The sequence below is a fragment of the Rhinatrema bivittatum genome, chromosome 3 (assembly GCF_901001135.1).
Source record: "Rhinatrema bivittatum chromosome 3, aRhiBiv1.1, whole genome shotgun sequence".
NCBI classification, from domain to species: domain Eukaryota; kingdom Metazoa; phylum Chordata; class Amphibia; order Gymnophiona; family Rhinatrematidae; genus Rhinatrema; species Rhinatrema bivittatum.
Window position 1 is genome coordinate 501,203,136 of NC_042617.1, and position 27,992 is coordinate 501,231,127.

At 41.4% G+C, this 27,992-nt stretch overlaps 1 protein-coding gene across 1 annotated transcript in view; it reads right to left on the reverse strand.

Moving 5' to 3' along the window:
* Positions 1 to 17,480: 17,480 nt before the first annotated feature.
* XKR5 (XK related 5) overlaps positions 17,481 to 27,992 on the reverse strand; it is a 33,998-nt gene continuing 23,486 nt past the window's right edge. The window contains 3 exon segments of the mRNA XM_029597029.1: positions 17,481 to 21,119; positions 21,152 to 21,319; positions 22,305 to 22,416. Of these exon segments, the coding sequence (XP_029452889.1) occupies positions 20,059 to 21,119; positions 21,152 to 21,319; positions 22,305 to 22,416 (1,341 nt within the window). The 3' untranslated portion in view covers positions 17,481 to 20,058.

A 27,992-nucleotide genomic window follows, 5' to 3' on the forward strand; every position in this document is an offset into this window, starting at 1 on the left:
TGGACCCTCAATAAGATTAAATATTTGGGTGTTTGGGTTCCCAGGCAATTGGACAATCTTTATGAGTTAAATATTACCCCTTGTCTCCTTAAGCTTAGGGCGCAGTTGAAGTTGTGGATCCCTATGCCGCTTTCCCTCCTAGGTAGAAGTGCTCTTATCAAAATGGTGGTGGTGCCACGGCTTCTTTATTTGTTGCATATGATTCTTTGCTGGCTGCGGGCAGGTGACCTTCGTCACTTGTGTGCCAGTTTACAACAGTTTTTATGGACAGGGAAGCAGGCCCATTTGGCATACACAGTCCTGGAGCGTCCCAGGGAGCAAGGAGGGTTTAATTTGCCTGATTTCAGGCTTTATAATGTGGCCTGTCAGATGTGTTATGTGGGTGAATGGATCACGGGGATGTATAACTACTGTGCACCCGGGATGTTACGTAGGATGTCGCACCCTAACTCCCCTTTAAGCATTCTTCAACTGCGCCCGGGGCTGAGGTATAGCATGGTGTATCCTAGAATATTCCTCCATCCATGTATATGGGCTTGGAGGTGGTTACGGAGACATTGGGGGTTGCGGGGCATAACTTCCCTCTTTATGCCTTTTTTGGGGAATGCGAGTTTTGTGCCGGGGCGGGACAGCAAGGCTGTTTTTCAGGCTTGGGCTGATAATGGAGTGGTATACATATTTCATTTATTAGCTCCGGACTCTCATGTTATTCAAGATTACGCCACTCTTGCACACACATTTCTGTTACCTAACAAGTATTTCTATGCATATCTGCAAGCCCGACATTATATCCAATCCTTCTCCTGGTCTGTGGAGGAAATGACAGCGGAACTTGCGTTCGCTACCACAATCTTTGGCACTGCATGCCTCAGTAACACGATTACCGGATGGAAAAAATTGGGTCAGTCGCGTGGACAGGCAGGACGACTTCAGCTTCTTGTGACGCGCTGGAATGCCCTGTTGGATTCACCGATTGCTCCTGATTTTCTGAAGAGCTGTTTTACGGCTCTTTATCAGTTGTTGCCTGATGTGGGTCTTCGTGAGGTTCAATTTAAAATTATTCATCATATCTACTGTGATGATGTTCGTAGTATCATATGAAAATTACTCAGTCTCCATTATGTAGCAAGTGTGGAACTGCTGAAGGCCACTTATACCACCGATTGCTGATGTGTCCGTGAGTGGAGTCTTTTTGGAAGTTCGTTTCTGAGGTGATCAACAAAAGTACCGGTTGTGTTCTCTCTAACAAGGGGCTCCTTTTGCTGGCTCATCAGCAAACGGGTCGGGTTCCCGGTACGCGCTCCAGAGCAATGTTTGAACGCCTAGCGGTTATGATGGCATGCCGTACCATACTGGCTACTTGAACTGATCCATTGGCACAGCCTTCCGTCGACGCCTGGTTTGGAAGGATGGCCTCGGTATTACAGATGGAATATATGGACTTCTGTTTTGGTAAGAGGAAGCCGGACAAGCTATATTGCGCCTGTTGGAATGCATGTTATGTGCTGTTTCCTCCAGCTTTGCAGACTGAGCTCAGCAATAATGGCTATGTCTATATGGTTTTAATTGTGGTTCCCTGGGGGGGGGGGGGGGGGGGTTTGTATGAGGTGTGCATGAGGTATGACTGGGATTGCTTTGCTTTGGAGTTGTTTCTGCGGGGAAGGAGTGGTAGGGAGGGGAATGGCTGAAGGGAAGGAAAGGGAAATCAGGGAGTACGAGCACAGTGGAAATGGTTGCTGTACGATTTGTTTATGTACACCACTTTACATGTACACTGTTCTTTCATTGTATTACGTTATTTTGTCTCTCGAGGGTGTGTCGTATTCCCGTTAATAAAAATTATTTTGGCAAAAACAAAATAGAAAGTCCACTTGACTTACATACACAGTGAAATGGTCTACCTGCTGTACTAAGATGGCGGGTCAGTCACTGACAAGCGAATAGTTTCGTTTTGAAGAATCTTTAAATTTTATCACAGTGACCGATGATTATAAAGCCCTAACGCTTTTCAGGGCTTATTCAAAAAAGCTATTAGCGACCGGTGGTGCTATATGATGGTCATTTTATATAAGATTAATTCCTCTACGTTTATATAGCAAGATTTCAATAATTTGGCTATTTTATTATTTTCATGGTATATCTGGTTTTTTTTTTTTATTAATTAGTATTATACAATAAGTTCCCAGTTCTGATGGCTGCTACAGATTGGAAAGACACGTTTAGTTACTCCGCTGACTATATAGCTCACATAGCGTAAGAAGTTTCACTATTTTCTGATTCAGTGACACCAGCTCCCATTTCAGACTTATTAGGAGATCTCACAAAGTTACACAAAAGATGTGCTAGAGCGGAGTTACATGGAGTCACATTGATAGAATATGTTAAGCAACAACTCATACCTAGAGGTCTGCGTATTAACAAACTCATGTTTACCGATCATCCTGACTTCCTTTCCAAATGGGCGGCAATATTAAATAAGTGCTCGTAGGACTTAATGTTACTCATCATAAGAGTATACTAAAACAGTTACTGAGGAAATCAAAGCAGAAATAGTTGTCACAGAAGACGAATATAAACAGAATACCGCAACAGATACAGTGAGGACATCGCTGGAAGAACTACAGCAATCCATAGATAAATTTAAGACGGACATTAAGCGTAATAAAATTTCCAAATTTAAAAGAGATAAAAATGATTACGCTAACGCCAATGTGTATTCATTGCTGAATAAACAAGAAGACAACACTCAAAAGCCAAAGAAAGTTACATTTGCCACATCAGATGATTCTTCTAGTGGGTCCGATGAACAACAAGACACTAGACAGCAAAGATCATCTTTTTTAGACAGACGCTGGAATCCACCTCGATCATCTCTAACTTATGGCAAAAAAACAAGTTAACAACAGACACACGATGACGATGCGCAATGGCACAAACCATTCACTCGGTCCCAAACACAAAACAATCGCAGATAATACATTTGTCTAATCATGTGCTTACTAAAGAAGAAGAGCACGTACTGAACAGAGGTCTCTCCTTTGTTCCTACCAATTTACATAACTCATTCACGTATAAGATTGCACTGCATAGATTTTTACATCTTTTAATGATTAAATTATACTTATCTACATCATCAGATGTTTCACAAGATATGTCAGTCATTAAGACCAAATCACGTTGGATGCCACCCAGACCTATAGATGAGCAGATCAAGGCCTTTCAGACATTGGTACTACAAGATATCGCCAAAGTGGAAGAAAATAAGCACCGTACTTTTTTCAATTTATCAGCAGGAGAAAATCACGCGCTAAAAATTTTAGCCGATAATAAAGACATTATCATCAAACCAGCGGATAAGGGGGGAGCAGTGGTCATTATGAACTATAGTGATTATCAGAAACATTTTTTTCGACAATTAGGTAATCAGGTTTTTTATTCTCCGCTTCCTACTGATCCTACTCCAGAGTTGAAAGTCAAAATACAACCATTACAACAGGCTCTATCTATTGGGTTTTTGACCACCAAACAATACAACTTTTTGAATGTTGGCTTCCCACGGATCCCTGTTATATATGGAGTTCCTAAAATCCATAAAACTTTGCAGAATCCACCATATAGACCCATAGTTGCAGCCAATGCAACTTTGGGTCCATTTTAGAGCCATTAGCAAAATTCGTGGATATTTTTCTCCAACCTGCTGTACGCAAGGCAGCATCTTACATACAGGATACTTCGGATATGCTTAAGAAACTCGCATGATTAGGCCAAATACCAAGAGAGGCTTTTTTAGTTAATTTAGACGTTTAAGCCCTGTACACCAATGTACCTCAAACTGAAGCTTTAGATTTAGTTAAGGCAGTTTTGTCTCAAAGAGATAGACCCCAGTGTATCCCCTCAGAGTTTTTGATATCACTAACAAAATTGGTATTATTCAACAACTTTTTTTCTTTTGAACAGAAATATTTTCTGCAGGTTCATGGAGTAGCCATGGGGTCTCCTGTAGCCCCTGATGTGGCTAACCTTTTTCTCACGAAGTATGAAGCAATTGTAGTCTATTCATCAAAATTTTTTGAACATGCCATACAACGGTCACGTTACATAGACGACATTTTTCATATGGACGGATACTGGAGAACAGTTGAAGTGTTTTCACACTTGGCTTAATCAATCCCATCCACATTTAAATTTTACGCTCTCCTACCATCGTGAACATCTTCCTTTTTTAGACATCAACATCAGCAAAAATATGTATGGCATACAAACTACCCTTCATAGGAAAACTACAGACAGAAATCATTTTCTCCGTTTTGAAAAAGTCACCATCCATGTCGGTTCAAAGAAGGACTTCCAGTTGGTCAATTCTTTCATATTCGTAGGATCTGCTCTGATAAACAAGAATTTTTTGACCAAGCATTGCTATTAAGAGAAAGATTTTGTAAAAGAGGTTATCCTAACCGTGTAATCAATCGGGCAATTAAAAGAGCTACGTTCTCTGACCGGGAACAACTGTTAGAATACAGACAAAGGACCCAGACTCCAAGTCTAATATGTGTACTACAACACACAGAATTGAACCAACAAATTATGAAAGTGATCCGACAGAATTGGCATGTGTTAAGTCCACATTCCATTTTTCAGATGCCACCTATGTTTGCCTATACAAGGGGCAAGAATATAAAACAGCACATTGTTAGAGCTATTCCTCAGGCAAGGCCATGTAATAGCCTGGTAGGACAAGTCCAATGTGGCACGTGTACTTTCTGTGCGCAGGTGCACACAGGCACAGAATGGCAAGATCTGTGTAGTGGTTGTAGTGGTTTAAAATTTTCAGCAAACATGATGTCAACTATAACAGATTATGTGATTTATGGCCTCCAATGTCCTTGTCCTAAAATTTATGTTGGCCGCATGAAGCTCAAGATACATACACGACTTACAGAACACAAGAGTCGCATTAATAATATAGATTTGAAAGCGCCCATCGTCCAGCATTGTATTGAAGAATATCATCATTTTGAAGATTTCAAATGGATTATTTTAGAGCATGTCCCTCCCATGTGGCGCGGAGGAGACAGACAATCCATTCTTAACTTCAAAGAAAATCAATGGATCTATCGCCTTCAGTCTGTTGAACCGTTCGGTTTAAATGAAAAAATAGAGTGGTATTCCTTAATTTGACAGAAAGGAAAGCCTTTCATTTTAAGATGGCTTCCCTATTACCATATACCTATATTAGGTATTTCTAGCTCCATCATAGATGTCATGTCCGGCTGTCAATCTCTGATGCCGGTGGAAATCATCTTTAAAATGGCGGCTCATTGAGCAGCCGCTTGTCAGTGACAGACTTGCCATCTTGGTACAGCAGGTAGACCATTTCACCGCGTATGTAAGTCAAGTGGACTTTTCATTATAAACATAATACTTTAGAGATCTTACAACACTTTTAGCTAATCTGATTTATTATTTTTTTAGCATTATAGATGCATTAGTCTCGATAGTTCGCTGACCGCTTCACACAGACTAAGTGTCATTTCCAGTCCATATATCATCATATTAATATGAAGCATTCATTTAAAAGGGATTTTTTTTTTGTTGCACATGTTACAGATGAGTCCACTGCAGTCTACAATTCAGAAGCCGGCACTTTAGCGATTCAATTCCATGAAGAAGGAGCGTTCACTCCGAAACATTGCAGTGTCGGATAGAACAACAAATCTTAAGAAGCTCGACCTTATTGTGGACTTTATCCAGATAGTCATCATTATGCATTATTAAGAAGCCCGACCATATTGTGGACTTGATCAAACCAGTCATTCAGATAAGTGCCCTCATCACTTCATTTTGAAGAATCTTTAAATCTTATCGCAGTGACCGATGATTATAAAGCCCTAGTGCTTTTCAGGGCTTATTAAAAAATGCTATTAGCAGCTAGTGGCGCTATATGATGGTCACTTTTGTATAAGATTAATCCCTCTACGTTTATATAGCAAGATTTCAATAATTTGGCTATTTGATTTTTTTTCATGCTATATCTGAGTTTTTTTGATTCATTTTCAGTTGAACCATTTTTTTTTCCAGGAAAATTATATAAAACGTGTATCCGAAAGGAGGCAGGCATCAGGGATATTGTTTTAGCTTACAATTCACAGCCTATATAACATCATTGTCAGATATTAAAACAGCTTTTCCTGCCAAAATAAACAAACAGTATGAAAAACCCTACAAATAATACTAAAAAGAGAAGGTGCCATTTAATTGTTGGCATGTTTCAATAAAATAAACAGAGCCTCCCACCTTCACCCAAACTGCGTGAAACAGGACATATCCTGGAGGTGGTTGCCAAGTCATATTAGGTACAGCCTTGGGGATTTTCACTGCTAACACCTGTTGCCTGCTTCCTCCACCGCCAATGTGATTATAAAAAAATGATATATTTGTAGCTATTTATAACAAGGGGTGCGGAATACAGACGCAAAAGCCTCCCCTTCTCCCAAGGACGGTTACAGGACTGGTGCTTTCTTGAAATTCCTCCCTCCCCCCCCCCCCCGATATAATAAAGCTCAAATATCCTTGAACTCTTGAATCTGGGATGTTTTTTTGGAGTGCAGTAACATGTGAAGTTTTTTTTTTACACACTCACCTGGGTCTGATTTGTAAAGAGAGAGAATGATTTAACTATAAATTGAAAGTCCAGAAGAATAGGTACATCTGGCAAATGTTTCTCCTGAAAATCCCTAAGACGTACAAAACTGAACACAATAAATTGAAAACATTTATTTAACGTTTAAAACTGGCATATAAAATGTATACAATTTAAGCTAAACCATATACGCGTAATAATTTTAAAACAATGCTAATAGTAAACAGACACACACAGGTTAACAGTGGATAATTTTGCATTTCTTTTGCAAAAAAAAAACAACAAAAAACAGAGTACCATACAGTTAAGTTGCAGACAATATCTAAAGCTGAATAAAGAATACTGCTCTTCAGAGTTTAGTTGACCAGAATAAACCTGTTTAACAGAGCTGAACAGCAGGGTAGCAATACAATTATTTTATGGTTCATATTTTTCTTAAGTGCAATTTTAGAACACTTTGCAGAGATGCTGAAGTCCCACCTTCCTTGAAACAGTTTTCCCACTGAGAAGCCTCAAAGGGCCATCGAGTGCTGGAATGCAATTTCTAGTTTTCCAGTTACTCAGTGGAAAGGTTAACTGGGAACAGGTAAGTGAAAGCTAGAAGCCAGCAACCAATTAGCCCCCATCCACCTCTTCATGAACCTGCCAAGTTCGCCCTACTTATGCCTCCCAAACAAACTAGCAAGACACCACATTACCTCCCCACAATTTTCACATTTTCAATTAACAGCATCTGAGATCTCATCTCAAGCAGGCACCTTCCTTGAAACAGTTTTCCCACTGAGAAGCCTCAAAGGGCCATCGAGTGCTGGAATGCAATTTCTAGTTTTCCAGTTACTCAGTGGAAAGGTTAACTGGGAACAGGTAAGTGAAAGCTAGAAGCCAGCAACCAATTAGCCCCCATCCACCTCTTCATGAACCTGCCAAGTTCGCCCTACTTATGCCTCCCAAACAAACTAGCAAGACACCACATTACCTCCCCACAATTTTCACATTTTCAATTAACAGCATCTGAGATCTCATCTCATCCGAACTTTTCTAACTTTAAGAAAACCACAGCCAGGTTCACTCAGTGGGATGGGAAGGGTCCATTATTTTTTTTATTTTTTTCATTCTCTGTTGCGTCATTGGTTATTCTGCTCATTGTAATTTAGGACAAAAAGCAGAATTAGAGAGGTAGGGATCAATAATAAGAACTGACCAAGTCCTCACAGACCATGGTGGTCAGAAGGGATGGCAGATTTTAAACGGGTGAAAGCATGACCAAGAAAACCCACAAAAAATAAAACATTAGCAGATCATGGTCTCCGATGGGAAGATGGATTAAAACAAATATTAAGGAAAACCGAACAGAAGATTTACACCGCCTGTGTTATCATAGTCAGCATGTCTGCTCTTGTGTTTTACATCCACTGCCACCCCTCCAGCGTGCAGATGGTTCATGGGCAATCCCAGAGGCACGAAGGAGTCAAGGACAGGTAGCGCAGTTAAGAAATAGAAGGGCTTTCTTATAACTATGATGTACATAAAAACCCCAACTGAAACAAGAACAGGGCGGGGGAAAAAAGATCCAACACATAAAAAAAACCATGTTAAGCACCTGTCTCAACCCCTTGCCAATATGAAAACTATTGGATCATGGTTTGAATGCGGCAGTGAGAAGCACATCAGCATTTGGCAATCCAGGTAACCGAAGAACCTGCTCAGTAACTATATTGCACCATCTCATCACTCCTCAAGCTAGCTTCAGTGTTTAAAGGTCTCTTATTAGCAAGCATGACTAAAACAGCCTTCTTATTCAGAAAGGCATACTGGACTCTCTCTCCTTACATGCCGTTTGTTTTGTCTTCACTTATCCTTTCGTTACGTGATCATAATTCTACTTGCTGTGCCCCAGGATGAAAAGATATGGGCAAGGGAACTATATGACCCATCCAGAGATATTTCCCATGAAAATGAATGGAAAACTCTGATGAATCAAAGTGCTTTTTTTTTTCTGGCTGCTTTTCCTCTAACATACAGGATGGTGCAATAATGTGCACTGTGGCCAGCGCACGGCTCAACACGCAATTGGATGCGTGACCATAACCCCCTGATGCAAAACGGGGACGTCCAATTGGGTGCATAGCTAATAGCACTCAGCACATGTAAACTAAATGTAGATGAGGCTATTAGCTAATCTCCGCGATGCAAAAAATGTCCCGCACTCCTTGTAAAAACCCCAAATTCCTGCTTTCTGTGATCCCTCCTACTAGTACTGTCACAATACTAAGTAGGAGGGACCACAAAAAGCAGAATTAGTAAAAAAAAATAAATAAAAATTTGCAAAAAAAAAAATAAATTTTTTCTGAGTGCCCAATATACACCCACAATATACATGGTCCAGGCCATATATCTCGCATGTGTATATTGTGCCATAGAGGGAGAAAATGGACACTCGTATTGAGCATCTGTTGTTTTTTTTAACTCGCACTCGCGTCCCTAGCACCTCCTCCGCCCGATGCGGAGGAGGTGCTAGGGACGCATGATTTCCCCTAGCACCTCCTTTTTACTACGGCAGCCAATTAAAATATTAAATTGTGTGACCGGGAGAGATGGATCGGCACATTAGCTCAATCATGAGTGCCCTTTTATGTACGCCGATATTGCATCAGCCTGATAGTGTTATGCATGAGGCTAGTAATTCAGAATTACTCAGGATTGCAGATAAGTCTGTCTGATCTAAAGAATGCCTCAGTATTTTAAAGTGCTAATAAACTAAAAATAAAAAAAATAAGACCTGAACCACCATTCCCCAAATTTGCAAGTAGCAGCTTTCACGCAACTTTATATGAATTTTTGTAAAAGTAGAACGCAAAAAAATTAAATTGGTTTATTTGCAGAGGATGCTCAGGGTTGACATTTCATCCCAAGTTTGTTCTATTTTCTAAAAATGTCAATAACTGAACAGACCTTAAAGTGACTTGAGGCTGTTAATAAAAGGAGACATCAGATTCTCATACTAGATCAATGGAAGCGTGGAAGCTAATAAGCACGACCTAGGATCAAATATTCTATCTGCCCAACAGAGCAGGTTACTGCTATGTGGGTCTGCAAATCTTTCTATTCGCCATTCTTCCTCAATTGATCTACTTCAACCTTCAATCTCCTCCCTGGTGAGGGGATCACTTATGCTGCTATTGGATACCAGGATTCGTCCCTCCCGATTTGTTTCAGACCTCCTTTCAGATCCCTAATTTTAGAAATTCTTCTGATCTCTAGTCTATGTTTTCTCCCCTTCATCTTGGAGGCGGCCCGACTGGCCAATGTTTATTCTGCTTGCTTTCCCTTTTGGCTGCCTCCCCAGACTGCTATCAATTACTATTTAAGCTGATTCCAGATAGTTATTTTTCAATTGTTCATGCTTTTTGGGCCTTTGGAAAATCCTAGGTTTCCTTACTTCTGCTGGGACTCTGATTTAAGAATTTTGATTTTAAAAAGGCCCTATTACAGACTATTTTCTCTTCTTCACATGTTGCTGTTAAATGCATGGCTCATCCCACAAGAGATTCCTTTAAAGCTAATGCTACCTTATCCATTACCCCTACTTACTGGTTTTAATGTGGATACTAATGAACAAATCCCACAATGTTGTCTAGTGTTTTGTGCAAGTGCATTGGGTGTTCTGGTTTCTTATTCAAACTAATAATTTATCGAGAACCCCAAATTAAAAGGAAGTTATTACAGAGGTTAACAAATTAAAAAAAAAAAAAGAAAAAAATGAAACCATATCCATATATAAATGCACATTACTTACTTAGAGTTAATACTATGGAACCCCAGTGGCACAGTGCACGGAGGTTTTTCACAAATTATATTTTTGGTCACGAGGGGAAAAATACCTCATTACATAAGGTCCAAAATTATTATTTAAACAGAATACTGCTAAAACTATGCCATGCATTATTTAGACAGCTTTTGTATGTAGCTATACTCACCATACACTCCTGAATACCATGACATATTTCTTGATTATTCACAGAGAATAAACTTAATTCACCCAACCAGCAGGCCTTTCTACTCAGTTTCATCAAATAACATTTGCATGAAAAGGACATTAAGGGCCCGATTAACATAGAAAATGTCAAAGAACTATTAGTCCACCATTTATACCTGCTACTGTATTTTCACAGCCTTCTCTGATTCACTTTTTCCTCCCAATTCTGTCTCTATGGAAAAAGGCCCTGATTATTCAGGCTTGAGGTTATTAATGTAAAAGGCAGTCATTGGCACCTACACCTTCAATAGCCTTTTTTTGTTGTTATTACAGTTAACTAGATCAGTTTATGATTTGAAAGTAACTAACTGAACTGCCATGTTGCTGGCTTCCATACTGAAAGCAAAAGCTGAAATCCTATATCCATGGCCCCCCCAAGTTTCCTGTGCATGCACAGGGATAGAATCTACAGTGATACTTTGAAATTCAGGGGCACATTAAATAATGCACATTACATAGTGTTTGGATATTTTGTTTGGTTTTTATAAGTGAAGGAAAAAGGCATCTTAATGATCTGTATGGAGAAGGTTGGAAGGATATCAAGAATGACAGGGAGGTGAGGAAAGGGAAGGATGGACAGTGGTCATGTTGATGGGATCTTGTGAATTGTGGAGGCAGGATCAGAGATAGGGGGGCTGAGGGGAATCTGGTAGACGATCCTCTCTCTCAAACACACTCCTAAGTAGCGCAGAGCTCCCCTCTCTCAGAACACACATATGCCCCCAAATTCTGTATTAATGGGTTAGCGGTTAAGTTCAATATTTACATGTGAGTTTGATTTTGTTTATATCTATTGTAATCAGTAACATTATTACTTGGTAACTTACATCAAGGATTTATTTTCAAATGAAATGACAGAACTCCTAATAAATAACTAAATTCCCTCTCTCTCTCTCATATTGCTTCCCCAGTGCTAATTCCCCATCTCCTCTCTCTCTCACACACGTCACTTCCTCTGCTCCAATCCCTTTTCATGCCCTGTTCCCATAGCCAATTCTCCCTTCTCGCCTCTTCTCTCTCAGCCTGCTTCTCTCTTATCCCCACCTGCACCTCCACAGAAAATCTCCCCTATCCAATCCAACACCCCCTCCTGCTAGCAGCAATTCTCCCCACTCTGAGCCAGCAAGAGGAGGAGTGCAATGATGCCTTGGATCCTATCCTCTGCCAGCTAGGGCCTGACTGGTACCGTAAACCGCATGAGGCACCAGACTGCCAACCTAGTAAAAATGCAATTGGGGGCCAAGGCGGCAGAGGAGGAGGATGTGGCCTGAGATGCCACCACTCTCCTCATCTATTGCTAGTACAGGGGCTGAGGGAGCAGGAATCAGAGCCAGAGGGATGATCAGCCTCACCTGGCGGGCAGAAGAGAATTTGGCTTGTGGATGTGGGGATGGCAGGCCCCGGGGGAGTGGATAAGTGGGGGAAGGGAGGGAAGAAAGCTCGACTGCCTGCCCCCACCTGCCCCCTGGTTGCCTGCAATTCCACAAGATTTTGCATCCCTTGCTGTAACGCAGCAGAAAACATCCTGTGAGCAGAATCTGAGAGGAAAAAAAAGGTGATTATTTTCTGAATAGAGACTGAATAGTGCAAAGTTATCTTGGACAATCCTAAAGGCTTTACATAGAGCAGCTGTTCTTCGATAAGACACTATAGTTGGTAGCTTTAAAATTAAAAGTCAAGATGAAAGCATGAAACTTTAGGAGCTAGTGGAACTTTTTTATATTAATAAATCATGTATTCACTATGTACAATTCTTATTCTTATGTACACTTGATGGAGAAGGGATATATAATCAACATGCACTATATTCAAATTATTATTCTTTGTTACAACAAAAATAAGGTCACTAACTCCTACAGTGTCAAGATTAATACATTTTAAAACTACACACATTTGCAGAACTGTTTTCCAGGGATTATGAGCAATGAATGCTACAACTTTAAACCTTAACTGTTTGACCTAAAAATACCACAAAATCCAATAGCAATAAAAATACCACAGTAAAATATCATTAAGTGCAACACTTTCAGGTCAGAGGGCTGTGTGTGCCCTACTTAATACTAATTCATAAAATAGGTGGATTATAATACAAATTAAATCAGAGGCTACAATGTAATCTCATATTGACAGATATTGCCACTCAGCACATAAGCAGCACCTTTTAAAATGGAAATGATTGCAAACAGCTCCTGAAAAGCTGATTAAAATTTCTTTGTGTAAATATAAATCCCCAGATATTAATGTGAACATTAACGATGCAGCCTCTGTACAAGGCGTACCTGGCAGTGCTGCGGGAGGTTACAGAGCAGAGCTGCTAAACTGCACGTGCCACATCCAGTATGCGGGGGGAGGGGGTGCAATTTCCAAACTGTCCACCCTGAGACAAAGCCTTCGGGGTACTTTTTACCCACAGACTTTGCACCAAGCACCAACCAGAAAGTGTGCGCGTTCTTTCGCTCTGAAACCCTGCCAGAGAAGACGGTTTTGTAGCTGCTTTTTTGCACAAGTAGGTTTTCCTCAGAAAAATAGCCTGTGTAGGCATGAAATACGATCTACACCGGTTATTCTCCTATTCTGGGAACACCTCTCCAAACTGTGGCTAAAAGGACACACGTTGAGGGACCCCTCCCCCAGTGAATCGCTATTTACCCACATAAACGGCTTTGCAAATTATCCTTCCCACCTCTTTATGCTGAAACCTGAATCTCCTTTGGGGCATGAACACTGGCAACCAGGTAAAGATGATTTAGTTAAATATTTTCTTCTTTTAATTAAAAATTTCCAGCTCGATTGGTTCTTCTCCAATTCAGGCGATGTCTACATGGTTTAGTGGTTAAAAATCACTTTGTGGGATTGACCTACTGGCTCGGTGGCAACGCCGCAAGCTGTCATGGGCAGGGCCCTTCTGTGCCCTGGTTTGGCTGGGGATGCTGCGGAGCCAGCGTTCACAGCCTCTGAGCTTGAGGAGAGGTGGAGTGAGAGGGAGTCATGGTCATTACTAAAGTTAACATCGGATGGCTGGACTTAGACTCAGTGATACAGGGTTCTAGGAGTCCTGGTGCCTGGCTGCCAACCTCAGGATCGCTGCTGCAGTGACCAGACTAGGAACAGTGCGAGAGAGGACATGTCAGAATAGAGGGAAACATCCCTGGGTAGTTCTGAATGAAGAATCATGGTATCAAAATGCCAGTTCTGGTTCTAATTCAGCAGGAAAGAGGGCTAAAAAAAAACAACACACCACTTTTTTTTTTTTTTTAAATAGTTTCTGTGTAGTAAACATTTCCAACTCCCATCAGAATGTGTTCTTTGCTGAGCAGGTGTCAGATACCATTGCTGGACAAGAATATCCCCATTTAATGTCGTTACCCCTGACAACGTATCTTGAGCTCCATTTTTCGTTTTCAATCTATGGGAAAAATAAAATAAATGTGGAGCAGACTGGACCTGGAAACAATGTAACAGCAACACAGGGGTTTAAACTGAAGAACTCATTCTTCAGTAAAACAACTTGTATCTCCCTGAGGTATTAAGATTAGAACCAGTTTCTTTAATATGGAAATCTAGCCATCAATCAGCAGTTACAGGAGCTACTGATGGCTTTCACTGGGCAAAAGTCACTTCTATGGTACAGAAGAGGCCTCAGTCTTCATCTGCCATAATTACTGTACGACTCCTTTCTTCTACAGGTCTTTTAACTCCACAACCAGAACAACCTCACAGACCGAGATGCATCTCACAGTTATAACGAAACAAATCTCCGATTACTTATTTTTACAGTAACCTCAGGAAACGCTCTCATAAATCTGACACAAAAACACTTTTTTATACCAATACAAAATATGTTTTTTTCATTCACAAAACAAAACCAAAACCAAAACAACCCAACAAAAAACCCAACCCATATAATCTACTGAAAGCTCTCTCTTCCACATTATTATTTATGGAGAAAAGATTTCAAATACCCTTTTCTCCTTCATAATGAAGATATGTTGTAATCTTTTCAATGACACCAACAATAAGCAAGCTTTGACTCCCTCATTTAAAAATACACATATGATTTATTTTTAAAGGCAGTACTAAGCCTTGTCCTATGTGGATAACTAATAATGATTAAATAATACCTTTAAAGTATATATTTAGAGGTTAAAGAGGGTTTTTCTTTTTTTTTTATTAGGAAAACGAATTAATAACACATGATAAAATATTTATCATACCTGAATGTAATCCTCTTTGCAGTGTCACGTAACATAAATAAAACAAACATGTGTAAGACACGTAGATTTGAGAATAAAGCATTATGGGATAGACAGATTAAGATAGCAGAGATAAAGAAACAACTGTTGTGGACAAATATGCTCTGCATAAAAGATCAAATAAAGAGAGATAAAAATGTAAATAAAAAATAAATTTATAAATAATTGCTTGAATAAGCCCTAAAACATAAAATCCAACATGGTCATGTTTCAGTTCCCACCAACACACCTTGCCTTCTCCAGATTAGGTATGCTGTGCAAGCTTTTTGTTTGAATTTGCCTGGTTATGTTTCTACAACATGGATTTATTTACAGAGCTGATTTTATATTGTTTTGGCTTTTTTTTTTTTTTTAAATAGTGTACCAGGACACTGAATTTCATTTTACAATGTTTATCATGATTGTTTTGTTGTTGTTAAATATGTATGTATTTGGTTGTTTTTGACTTTGATGGAGGTAGTATTGCTGAAACATGGTCATGTTGGGTTTTATGTTTTAGGGCATGGTTAAAAGGGGAGGTGAAAGAAGCTATTTTAGCCAAAAGATCTTCATTCAAAAATTTGAAGAAGGATCCAACAGAAGAAAATAGGATAATGCATAAACGTTGGCTGTAGAGGCAAAAACTCACAGTAAAAACTTTTAAAAATATATCCGAAGCAGAAAGCCTGTGAGGGCAGTTGGACCATTAGATGACTGAGGAGTTAAAGGGGCACTTAGAGAAGATAAGGCCATCGCGGAAAGATTAAATGATTTCTTTGCTTCGGTGTTTACTGAAGAGGATGTTGGGGAGGTACCCGTACCGGAGAAGGTTTTCATGGGTAATGATTCAGATGGACTGAACCAAATCACGGTGAACCTAGAAGATGTGGTAGACCTGATTGATAAACTAAAGAGTAGTAAATCACCTGGACCAGATGGTATACACCCTAGAGTTCTGAAGGAACTAAAAAATGAAATTTCAGATCTATTAGTAAAAATTTGTAACCTATCATTAAAATCATCCATTGTACCTGAAGACTGAGGATAGCTAATGTAACCCCAATAGTTAAAAAGGGCTCCAGGTGCGATCTAGGAAACTACAGACCGGTTAGCGTGATTTCAGTGCCAGGAAAAATAGTGGAAAGTGTTCTAAACATCAAAATCACAGAACATATAGAAAGACATGGTTTAATGGAACAAAGTCAGCATGACTTCACCCAAGGCAAGTCTTGCCTCACAAATCTGCTTCACATTTTTGAAGGAATTAATAAACATGTGGATAAAGGTGAACCGGTAGATATAGTATACTTGGATTTTCAGAAGGCGTTTGACAAAAGTTCCTCATGAGAGGCTTCTAGGAAAAGTAAAAAGTCATGGGATAGGTGGCGATGTCCTTTCGTGGATTGCAAACTGGCTAAAAGACAGGAAACAGAGTAGGATTAAATGGACAATTTTCTCAGTGGAAGGGAGTGGGCAGTGGAGTGCCTCAGGGATCTGTATTGGGACCCTTACTTTTCAATATATTTATAAATGATCTGGAAAGAAATACGAGGAGTGAGATAATCAAATTTGCAGAGGACACAAAATTGTTCAGAGTACGAGCAGATTGTGATAAATTGCAGAAAGACCTTGTGAGACTGGAAAATTGGGCATCAAAATGGCAGATGAAATTTAATGTGGATAAGTGCAAGGTGATGCATTTAGGGAAAAATAACCCATGCTATAGTTACACAATGTTAGGTTCCATATTAGGTGCTACAACCCAAGAAAGAGATTTAGGCGTCATAGTGGATAACACATTGAAATCGTCGGTTCAGTGTGTTGCAGCAGTCAAAAAAGTAAACAGAATGTTGGGAATTATTAGAAAGGGAATGGTGAATAAAACGGAAAATGTCATAATGTCCCTGTATCGCTCCATGGTGAGACCGCTCCTTGAATACTGTGTACAATTCTGGTCAACGCATCTCAAAAAAGATATAATTGCAATGGAGAAGGTACAGAGAAAGGCTACCAAAATAAGGGGAATGGAACAGTTCCCCTACGAGGAAAGACTAAAGAGGTTAGGACTTTTCAGCTTGGAGAAGAGATGGCTGAGGGGGGATATGATAGAGGTGTTTAAAATCATGAGAGGTCTAGAACGGGTAGATGTGAATCGGTTATTTACTCTTTTGGATAATAGAAAGACTAGGGGGCACTCCATGAATTTAGCAAGTGGCACATTTAAAACTAATCGAAGAAAGTTCTTTTTCACTCAACGTACAATTAAACTCTGGAATTTGTTGCCAGAGGATGTGGTTAGTGCAGTTAGTATAGCTGTGTTTAAAAAAGGATTGGATAAGTTCTTGGAGGAGAAGTCCATTACCTGCTATTAATTGAGTTGACTTAGAAAATAGCCACTGCTATTACTAGCAACGGTAACATGGAATAGACTTAGTTTTTGGGCACTTGCCAGGTTCTTATGGCCTGGATTGGCCACTGTTGGAAACAGGATGCTGGGCTTGATGGACCCTTGGTTTGACCCAGTATGGATGTTCTTATGTTCTTGTTTATTAAAGTAATCATTTGTTTCATTTTTATTTCTATTTACTCTTTTATGCATAGCATATTTATCCATAATAGTTACTTCTTTACTGCTGTTCTCTACCTCTGTTCCTCTAAAGGTACTGTCCTTTCTCTATGTATTTCTTTTGAATAAAGCATTATCCTTATAGTATCTCAGATCTAAACTTTCTGACTGGTACGATGTACAGGCACCAATAACAAAACTTGTGGACTGCAAGGGGTAACGAGCCAGCATCCTGTAGGGCTGGTTAGGCCCCATAGAGTGCACAGAGGAACTTTCTAGCAATGAGGAGTATGAATGTTTTTAGTGGTGTTAATATCCATCCCCTAAAGGGTGAATCAGAAATAAAAGGAATTAGTCCTTGAAGGCACTAAGGGAGAGGCGGCAAGAGCTGTAGCTCTCCTTAGCTCCCGGAAGGGGAATGTGGTTTTGCCTTTCATTTCCATAGGGAGAGTTGTGTTTTCTTTCTCAAGCGGCTGGAGAGATCCCAGGAGGGGTCCCGTAGGCTGCAGTGCTGTGGAAGGCATTTGTCTCCTATGCTCTCAAGCAAGACAGCTTGCCTGTGACGCTGAAGACATCAACCAGGTAGTGCCAAACGTTACAAGGGCTCCAGTTTCTGAGAGGTGTAAAGGGAAAACCTACCCCATTGGGAGATAGAGAAGGACCCAGTTTCTTACTAAATTGACTCAAGAAGCATGAGAGACTGTATTTTTTGTGCTAAAGACTGTGAATTGCGGGATTTTGTCTTCTGCTTATTTTTGGCATTAGTAAATTTATTTTGGAACAATACCCAGTTGTGGACATTCTGTTTTTAAGGGACTGTGTGCATGATCGCCATGGATCTTAGAGCTTTACTGTCCCCATGAAAGAATCCCGATCCTTAACCTCTGCAGCATCTGAAGGTGGCCTCTTCCTGTTTCTGGGAGTGCCTGGAAAAATGGGGGTTACAATCCTCTCGCAAAAGCAGACAACCCTTCCTGAAAGGCAATGCCCTTGTCGGACAATTCATTGGCCAATCACACTTCCCCACCCCCCCACGTTTCAGTTTGCAAGTGGGGGCCAGAAATGAACCCCACTGGTGGGACCATCACTACTTCTCCTCTACCCTGCTCTCACTGAACTTCCTGTACAGTCAGCGAGTCACTCTTCTCTGGTAGGAATAGGTCAAGCAGCAAAGCTGCAGGACTTGTTGGCTACCTGTTGACATCCTATTTATTTGGATTTACCTCATACCTATTCATTAGTAGTGAAAGGCGAGTTACATTCAGGTACAGTAAGTATTTCCCCTGTTCCCGGGTGGTTTGCTGCCCTTCTCTGGGGCAGCGAGCATTAGCAAAAACCAAAGACAGACAGATGTCAGGGCAGCTTTCTAGTTGGCAAGCATTGCAAATACGTTGGGTTAGTGGCTAAAACTGATGCCATGTGGAACTGTGAGGATAATGAAATCTCAGAGATGTGTTTTCACTGTGATCAAAAACTTTTTTTCAGACCTTTTTTGGTTTCCTCAGCAGTTTTAGAAAGTGGTGGTAAAGCTGCCATTCTTTCAGCCCCTCAAACTGGAAGGACACTAGAGAAAGCAGAGTTTGAAAACTGGCCCCCATAATGTATTGCTAATTTCTATCCTGAATATATAGCTGCTGGTTTTTTTTTTAAATGTAACAGTGACAAAATATCTTTTACATTTTAAAAAAGCAGTATATGTTTTCAGGATATCTTCAGCAAATGAATCAGGAACGCCCCCACCCCAAGTACGGTAACAGGAAATGTGAATAAACAGACCTTGTTTTGCAGACTGTTTCACTGGCAAGCATCAGAAATTGGGAGCCACATTTCCAGTAATAATTGTCAGAAAAAAAAAAAGAAAAACAGGAAATACAGTTACATGCGTCTGCTGAAGCCTGCCATGCAGAAATATTAAAAGGTCAGCAAGAAGGCATGACTGAATGCTGACTCAACACAGGGTATTCCTTGTACAGCCAAATTATGGTTCACAAAGGGAAAAAGGACTTGGCAACGTCCAGAAAATTAAGACAAAGCATATTGTGTGCGTGTTACTTAAACAATGACCTGTGTGCATGCAGCATGTACCTGTACTGCATTCAGGGTGGGAACTCTCTCCGCATCCATGCGCATGAAGGCACAGCAGGAACTGTAGCATGGCGATGGGAAACACTATCATACAATCCTATGTCATACCCCTAGCGCAGATCGCCGGAGGACAGACTGCGCTTGGTTGACAACTGGACATAGCTGTCAGATTTAAGACGAGGATCCAAATTCACAAAATAAGATCTTTTGTTTTAAAATGCGGGGGGGGGGAGTCCATGACGTTCTACGACACGACTAACTCATCTATGTCAAGATAGCACCTTGTGATTAAAACAGAACTTCCCATTAAAATACCACCTCAACGTTCTCCAGTGAAAATACCTGTATGATCACCGTGGAACGTTTAAAATCAAGGCATCAGAGAGGTACAGTAACTATTTAACACTATTATCCTCTGCATAAGATATAGCATTGCAGCTGTTAAGTGGAACCTAAAATTCTTTAGTGCTATTGAGAAACATGCATTTCCACTAAAGTTTCATTCTTTTCTATTTCTCTCTGTCAGCTGACTAAGCTTTTTCCTTGCGTTTGATTTCCGCAATGCTAGCTCCTGCCCTATTGGTTCTGGTTTTGGGGTAGACGTAAAACACGGTTCCTCCTCTACTCCAGGCCTGACTGTCATGGCCGCTGAGATCCCAGTAGTCCTAAAATTCTTACACGGCACCCCTAAAATGTCCTCTTTCTCCAGAAGGTTCAAGAAGTGTGTAGACAAAGTGGACTCATCATGCTGGCTGGCGAGGTCCAGAGCTGTGCTTCTTCTGAAGTTACTGTTCAAGCCAACGTTTAATATCGGGCTGATGCTTGTTACTGGGAAGATCTCTTCCTCAATGTCATGCTTCCTAGACCTTGCAGCCAAATTTATGTCATTTTCCAAGCCGACTTTATTCATCTGTTGAAGCTCTCCAGTATCTCTATCTGAGGACAAAACCCCTTCTGTACTGACACTGAAATACACTGTAGAACTATCAGGTGCTTCAGCTCTTCTTGTGCGCATCCCCAAACCATCTGCCGTATCAAATCTTCCTTCAGTGAAGACCGGTGTTTCTTCATTCGTCAGTTCACCTGCCGTATCAACTTCACCTTGGCTTATCAACAAGTCCGCAGGCTGTGACGGAACATCAGCTGGTTTATTTTGTGAATTACATTCCTCTCCCACTGCCGGCAGTGTGCTGGACTTTAAATCCTCATGTTTACCACTTGCAAGGCTGACATAATTAGACGTTTCACAAAGGTCCTTCAAGTCATCCATAACCCTTAGCTCCTTTACCAGGCAATTTTCTGTCACCAAATCAAGGTTAGGCATCATGTGGCATTTTTGTGTGGAAGACAGATGGTTTCCCATTAACCCATGCTCAACACTGCTATGCTTGCATTCCAACCACCCAGAAGGAAAAATGCCTCCAATGCCGCCATCTCCAAAGGCTGAATTTATCTTGGATACATCTCCAGTTTTCAAAGCCAGTTTTAACAGCAGCCAGTGGTGATGGCTCCTGTAGGTATCTATCAGAGTTATATGGGCCTCAGGGTCTGTATCGGATACTGCCACATTAGCTCCATTTATTCTTGAACACACTGCATCTGATGCTTTCATGAGTCTGCTTTGGTTGACAGACTGGCAAGCAGGTCCCCGGCTGGCCTCCTCCTGGGGAACATGTCTACGTGATTTCTTCTGCAGCTATGAGAGATTTCTGTGGATTTAGGGTGCAGCAGGCTGTAATAAATTATCAGGGCTACACAGCCTGCAAGAAAAACAACAATGTCATGTTTCTCCATTCCTCCCACAATACAAACATTTTTAAGAACTGTTCTGTCTGGAGCAATTATTTTGGAGGTTTGCAGAAGAGGTGGTTTTTTTTTTTTTTGGGTTTGTTTTTTTTAAAGGTTCCTGTAAAATTTCATTTTTAGAAATAATTAACTAAAATGCTGTCAGAATCTGCATATTCTCAAACAGGAGCAGAAAACAGATGCAAATGGTAGTAATCCAAACACAAATTTGCTTTTTCACTGCCAATACTTGGTCTCTCCTGATGTCAGAAATGGAGTCAGTGTTAATGCTACAATTCCAGTGACAGCAACTGTATCTCAGGTACAAAGGCAGTGTGTAAAACTGATTGACATATTAATTTTTATCAACTACCAAAATATTCAATGACACGTGCTTTGTGGTTACAAATACAGTATAATCTTGTACAAAGGAAAGATTGTGTTAAACTAAAATACCTGAAGGCAGGCTGGCCTTGTGCCTCAGGCAATAGCACTGTAGTGAGGGATATCCTGATTTGAATCCCTTGTCCACTGGGGCAGGTTTTGGGTGAGTGCACCATGGAGGTGGTTTACTCAATGTCCATAGAGTGAAATTGGTTGGTTGCCACTAGTGTAGCGGCCCCTTTCAGCTAACAAACAGTAAAAGGGGTAGACCTGGAAGGAGGTGGGCCCTCCAGCTAGCAAGGCTCAAATGAATTGCCCTGGCATGACATCTGGGGAAAAGGGAATGACACAGAGAGAGAAAAGGGGGAAAAAAAGATAACTCCCACTACCCCCCCTCCAGCTGACCCCCCCCATTCCAAAAGAGAGTAGCCTCTTCTGGGGTGGAAGAATCAGTAGACTCTATGAATGTCCATTAATATACTGCTACATTAGGCCATCTAATGTAGGTAGCCTAGACTCTTCTTGTACCATTTGGTCTTATGCTTAGATAGCAAGGATGTGAGGGATGAGTCTCACCAATAATGAATCCAGACATGTAGACAACATTCATCCACACGTTACTCCACGGCGTCCTCTGCTGAAAGTCTGCGGCCAACAGCAGAAGGATAGTGTTTTCTATCAGCATCACCTGCGAGGCAAAAGGAAAAAGCTCGCAATAAACACCACTGTAATGCAGCTGACGCTAAATCGCATTATAACCTACACTCAGTTTAAAGGTTTTTGCATTAAGGTTATTGGCCTGCACTAAAAATATACAGAACCCTAACAACTGGAAGCCCCGGAGAAAACGCGCAGTCTCACTGAATGTAAGACACAAATTAATATGCTATAATTGTAATCACTGTTTTCAAAGGGGATCCTTTTCAAACTGCCCACCATTGATGCAAAGTCTGTGCGTACTTCTTAATCCACAATACACCGGTTTTCAAAGGGAAAATATTCATACACTTTCCCAGTGAAAATTGCTGCGGATACTGCTGACACCTGCTTTTTTGTGCAGGGGAAGTTTTGCTGGAAAATTACACAAATAGATTTGAAAACACAATCCAAAGGGTGAATTTTCAAAATGTTACGAGCATATAAAATTAGCACATATGTACATGAGTAACCTCTACTCGTGTATTCCATAATTTATAAAAGTTGAAAAATGCGCACATATTTACATTTTCACGAGCACAATTACATGTGTAAAAAAGGGGTGCTCCAGGGCAGGACCAACACTTATGCATGTTAAGTTGATATTTTAAAAGATGTGCGTACATTTGCCAACTTGCATATTTTGACACCTGTTAATTGTTTGGCATAATGTTGAGATTACTTACCTGAAAATCTCGTTTTCCTTAGTGTAGACAGATGGACTCAGAACAAGTGGGTATAGTGTGCTCGTGCTAGCAGTTGGAGACGGATCTGACGTCAGCACGGGTACATATACCCCCACAGGAAGTGAGGCAATTCAGTAATCTTCCTTGCAAAAGCTGTTATGGATATATGTGTACTGACGATCAATGAAATAGTGAAACAGGATTCCCCTGACCGATTGATAGGAGCTGGAGACCGCCAGCATTCCCAACCGGAAGGCATCGACACCTGCAAAGGGGACGCTCTTATGTAAGAAAATGGCATGGCTTACCTTGAATCGGTGAAACCCATGTATACTGGCAGCCGGGCGGGATGCTGAGTCCATCTGTCTACACTAAGGAAAACGAGATTATCAGGTAAGTAATCTCAACATTTCCTAGTGTGTAGCCAGATGGACTCAGAACAAGTGGGATGTACAAAAGCTTTACTCCCGGACTGGGTGGGAGGCTGCCTGAGGACCGCGTAGGACTGCCCTTGCAAATGCTGTGTCCTCCCTGGCCTGAATGTCCAGACGGTAGAACCTGGAGAAGGTATGGAGGGAGGACCATGTCACCGCTTCATATATTTCTGCAGGCGACAGCATCCTAGACTCTGCCCAAGATGCTGCTTGGGCTCTGGTAGAATGAGCCTTGACTTGCAGAGGTGGTGACTTCCCGGCCTCTACGTAGGCCGCTCTGATAACTTCTTTGATCCAGCGGGCGATGGTGGGCCATGAAGCCGCTTCTCCTTGTTTCTTCCCGCTGTGAAGGACGAACAGATGGTCCGTCTTTCGTACTGCTTCTGTCATTTCCAGGTATCTGGGCAGTAATCTGCCGATGTCGAGATGGCGTAACAAACGCCCTTCTTCTGATTTCTTCAAACCCACCGTGGTTGGCAAGGATATGGTCTGGTTGAGGTGAAATTGTGAGACTACCTTAGGCAAGAAGGATGGAACCGTGCGAAGATGGATAGCCTCTGGAGTGATTCTAAGAAAGGGATCACGGCAGGACAGCGCTTGTAGTTCCGAAATGCGGCGTGCTGAACATACAGCCAGTAAGACTGTAGAAAGTAGAAAGTAGTATTGGAAAACACGCTCAGCGAGCGTGCAGGCTCTCCAAACTGCTTTGGAGACGGAAATTACTGAATTGCCTCACTTCCTGTGGGGGTATATGTACCCGTGCTGATGTCAGATCTGTCTCCAACTGCTAGCACGAGCACACTATACCCACTTGTTCTGAGTCCATCTGGCTACACGCTAGGAAAGTGATATTAAATGGATTTATTGGGTAATACTGACCGAGTTGGAGGACTTGGTGAACTGGGGGATGCTGAAGAGCGAGGAAAGTCTCGATGACCTGGAGGGCTGAGTGAACTGATGGACTAATTTGATAAAACTGGCTGATTTTATTTATGTGCATGTTTTAAAACTGGTCACCTTACACAAGCAAGTCCAACTTTACTTTCTCATATAAAATATACACATGTAGCTTTAAAATAGGTAAGGAAAAATATGTACATTCAATGCATTGATATCCATAGTTTCAATCCATTGCATGTATATGTGCACAAGCCTACATACTGTATGTGTGTATGATGCAGGGAGAGAGATATGCATATTTTATATACGTCGGTTACAAATACTTGCATGGATCTGCTTGCAGCCATATGCATGTGTATATGCCTCCATGCGGATTTGTTTGAAAGTCAACCTCTATGCATGTACTTTTTCTCCGGAAACACCTCCTCTCAATGCAGCTACACCGAGTGTTGTGGATGTGTTGTGGAAGCTTTTAGTCTCATTGAGGGACAGTGATTTTCAGGAAGCCAATTAACCTGTGTAAATCACTTTGAAAATTGTATTCAAGGGGGGTAATATTCAGCCATTGACCAGCTGGTAAAGTTAGCTGGGTAAACTTATTCGGCTAACTTCGGCAGGATATTCAGCAACACAGGTAACACCACCGAGTACAGCATCTTAAAATTAGCCAGATAAGCTTTTCTGGCTAACTTTTTAAAACTACTCTACAACACAACCAGGCTCCTATGCTATCTGGCTAAACTTTAGCCCCCAAGTATACTGTAGACCACATGCAGGAGGTTCAACATGGGCAGACATGAGAACAAAATGTGCCAAAGGTGTAACAAGGAAAAGGATCCTTGATTCACAAGATGCTCTGCCACTTTTATCACTTTTCTACGTGTTTGTCTTCTGTTTGTTTCTAGAAATATTCAGGAATACACATTGAAAAATCAGAATTATGTATATCCCCTGAGGGATGTGAAAATTATGCCTTTTCCAATGAGATTTACTTTTCAAACTTAATAAAATACTAGCTAAAATTTGTAGATGCAGTCCTCATCCTAGGAAAAGTTAGTTATTCTCCCAAAAATGGAAATCAGAGGACATTCCACCAGAACAAAAAAAAGGAGGAAAAGAAAAGATATAATTAAATGGGGAAAAGCATATTACCACAAAAACATTGCAAGGAGGTATTTTAAAAAAATATGGTACTCCAGCTATGGCGTACTTTCAATGGGAGTTTAGAGGAAAGGGGGATTCAAGACTGCCCTGGCAGGAGTTTCCCTGTCATGTGAGTTAGGAGTGTAATTTTCAAACAGGCCACAAAGGCTAAAGTCTGAGGGTAGAATTTACCAGCTGACTTTAGCCAGAATTTCAAAGTGGATTTAAGTGCACGTCTTGTACTGCAGTTCCCTCTGCTGCTGATGCCTGTCTGCAAGTTTCATTAAACTTGGACAGAAACTCCAGTGTTAAATTCCAAAACAGGATTCACTGCTTCCCCTATTAAACTTTAGTGAAAACAAGTGAAATGAAATAATTGATTGGACTTAAAATATGGCGACTGAACCAAAATATTTTTCCATGCACATCCCCTATCTGCAAGTATCGCTCATTTCAGCAATAATGCCACAGGAGGAATGCTGCCTGTTACTGGTCAGTAGTTCTGGTCCAGGATTTGGTTTTCGGCTTCGCGGGCCATCAGAGGCCACGTGCTACAAAGTTAGTGCTCACCTTGCCTAAGAAGTGGGAGGAAAGTCATGAAACTGAACTCGCAGCAAAGTCTTTCAGCCAATATTATCATGCCTCTGTATACAGCTCTGGTGCAACCATACCTGAAGTACCGCATACAGTTCTCACTGACTCATCTGTAGAAAAGGATGTGGCGGAGCTCAAGAAGTTACAGAGAAGGGAAACCAGAATGGTGGGAGGATTGGGGCATCTTTCATATGAAGAAAGGCTAAACAAAAAAAAAGGGAAGACTGAGGTGGGGGGAGGGGGGACATGATAGAGAACTACGAGACCATGAATGGAAAATAAAAAGCCACAAGCAAGCAGTTATTTACACTGTCCAAAAATACTAGGGCCAGGAGGCATTCAATCAAACTATATGCTAGCAGTTTTAACATAAGAAAGTATCTATTTAGTCAGCGGCTAGTTAAACTGTGGAATCTGATGTCACCAAATGTAGTCAAAGCAAGCAACATAGCAGGGTTCAAGAGGGGTCAGGATGCACCCCTGAACAGTGGCGTATTAAGGGGGGGGGTGCAGTCTGCCCCGGGTGCCAGCCAGGAAGTCTGTGGCCACGAGCGGAGCCCATCCCGCTCATGATGGAAGAAGAGGGAGGCCTCTGGGCCATGCGAGGTGGAAGCAAGGCAGGTGTGTAAGCTACGGGTCTGGAACTGGCAACTGCACAGCCTTTACTTCTTCCCACCCGCGTGGCCTGGAAGAGGAAGTGGTGGGTCGGCACCGGCGGGAAAACGGAAAGGTCATGGAGTCGCGGCCTGAAGCAGAAGGAAGATCAGTGAGTGTCCCGGGTCGCACAAAGAGGCAGCGTTAGCGTTTGCATGTGGCGCAGCAACAACGCTGTCCCTCCTAGCCACTGCAAGTGCAGGAAGCAGAGCTGCACCAGCCCCCACGCGGCCTCAAGAAAAATGAAGAGACCCTGTCTGTCGTGGGGGCTGAAGGAGGAAGTTGTTGCTGTATTTCTGATGGGGAGCGGGGTAGGAAGTGAGAGAGAGGGTGCTTATGTCTCTGTGTAAGTTGGAGGGGTGGGGTGCATGTTTATGTGTGAAAGAGGGAGCCTGTATGAAGGTGAACCGGAGATCACTGGGGGGGTGGAGAAGTGACTGTCATTAATTTCTGGACTCAAAGCCAGGGCAACAAGAACACTTCAACTCAGCAAGAGGTTTAAAATTTAGTTTATTTTGGCTTTGTAAAGAAGAGTCAAAGACAAGTGTTCCTGGGAGATGCTTTATGCCCTCTATCTGTAATAACTAGCATCTCAATGAATATATGACATGCCCTGACTTATATAATCAAAATACAGCACTACCGAAGTTTCCAGAATCATGTAACTGCCCACAACCTCAGAGATGGAGAAGTGAATTGGAAGGAGAAGGGGATGGAGAAGTGAATTGGGGCAGGGGGTGCCAAAGAAAGTATCCACCCCAGGTGCCAAATACTTTAGGTATGCCACTGCCCCTGAAAACAAGGGTATAAACGTATACTAGATACTAAGTGGAGGCCAAGTGGCTTCATATTTTATAGATCTACAGGGAGCACTTAGATGAACTCTGATTTTCATCTAGTGACTCTGGGGCCGTTGACAGAGATAGGATGCTGGGCTGGAGATGGAGCATTATTCTGGCCCATCTTGGCCATTCTTATGATCAAAACAACTGAGCAGCACTATAACTCGCTCTGGTAGGTGTTGTCCTCTAATCTTCCCAGTGGCAGAAGGACACTGTCTATGGCTGCCTCATGTAGTGAGGAGAAAGTAGACTGTGGACAACATAATTATTCTAGTACAAAACAGCCTGGGATCTTTAAAGTTCATGGAGTAATGA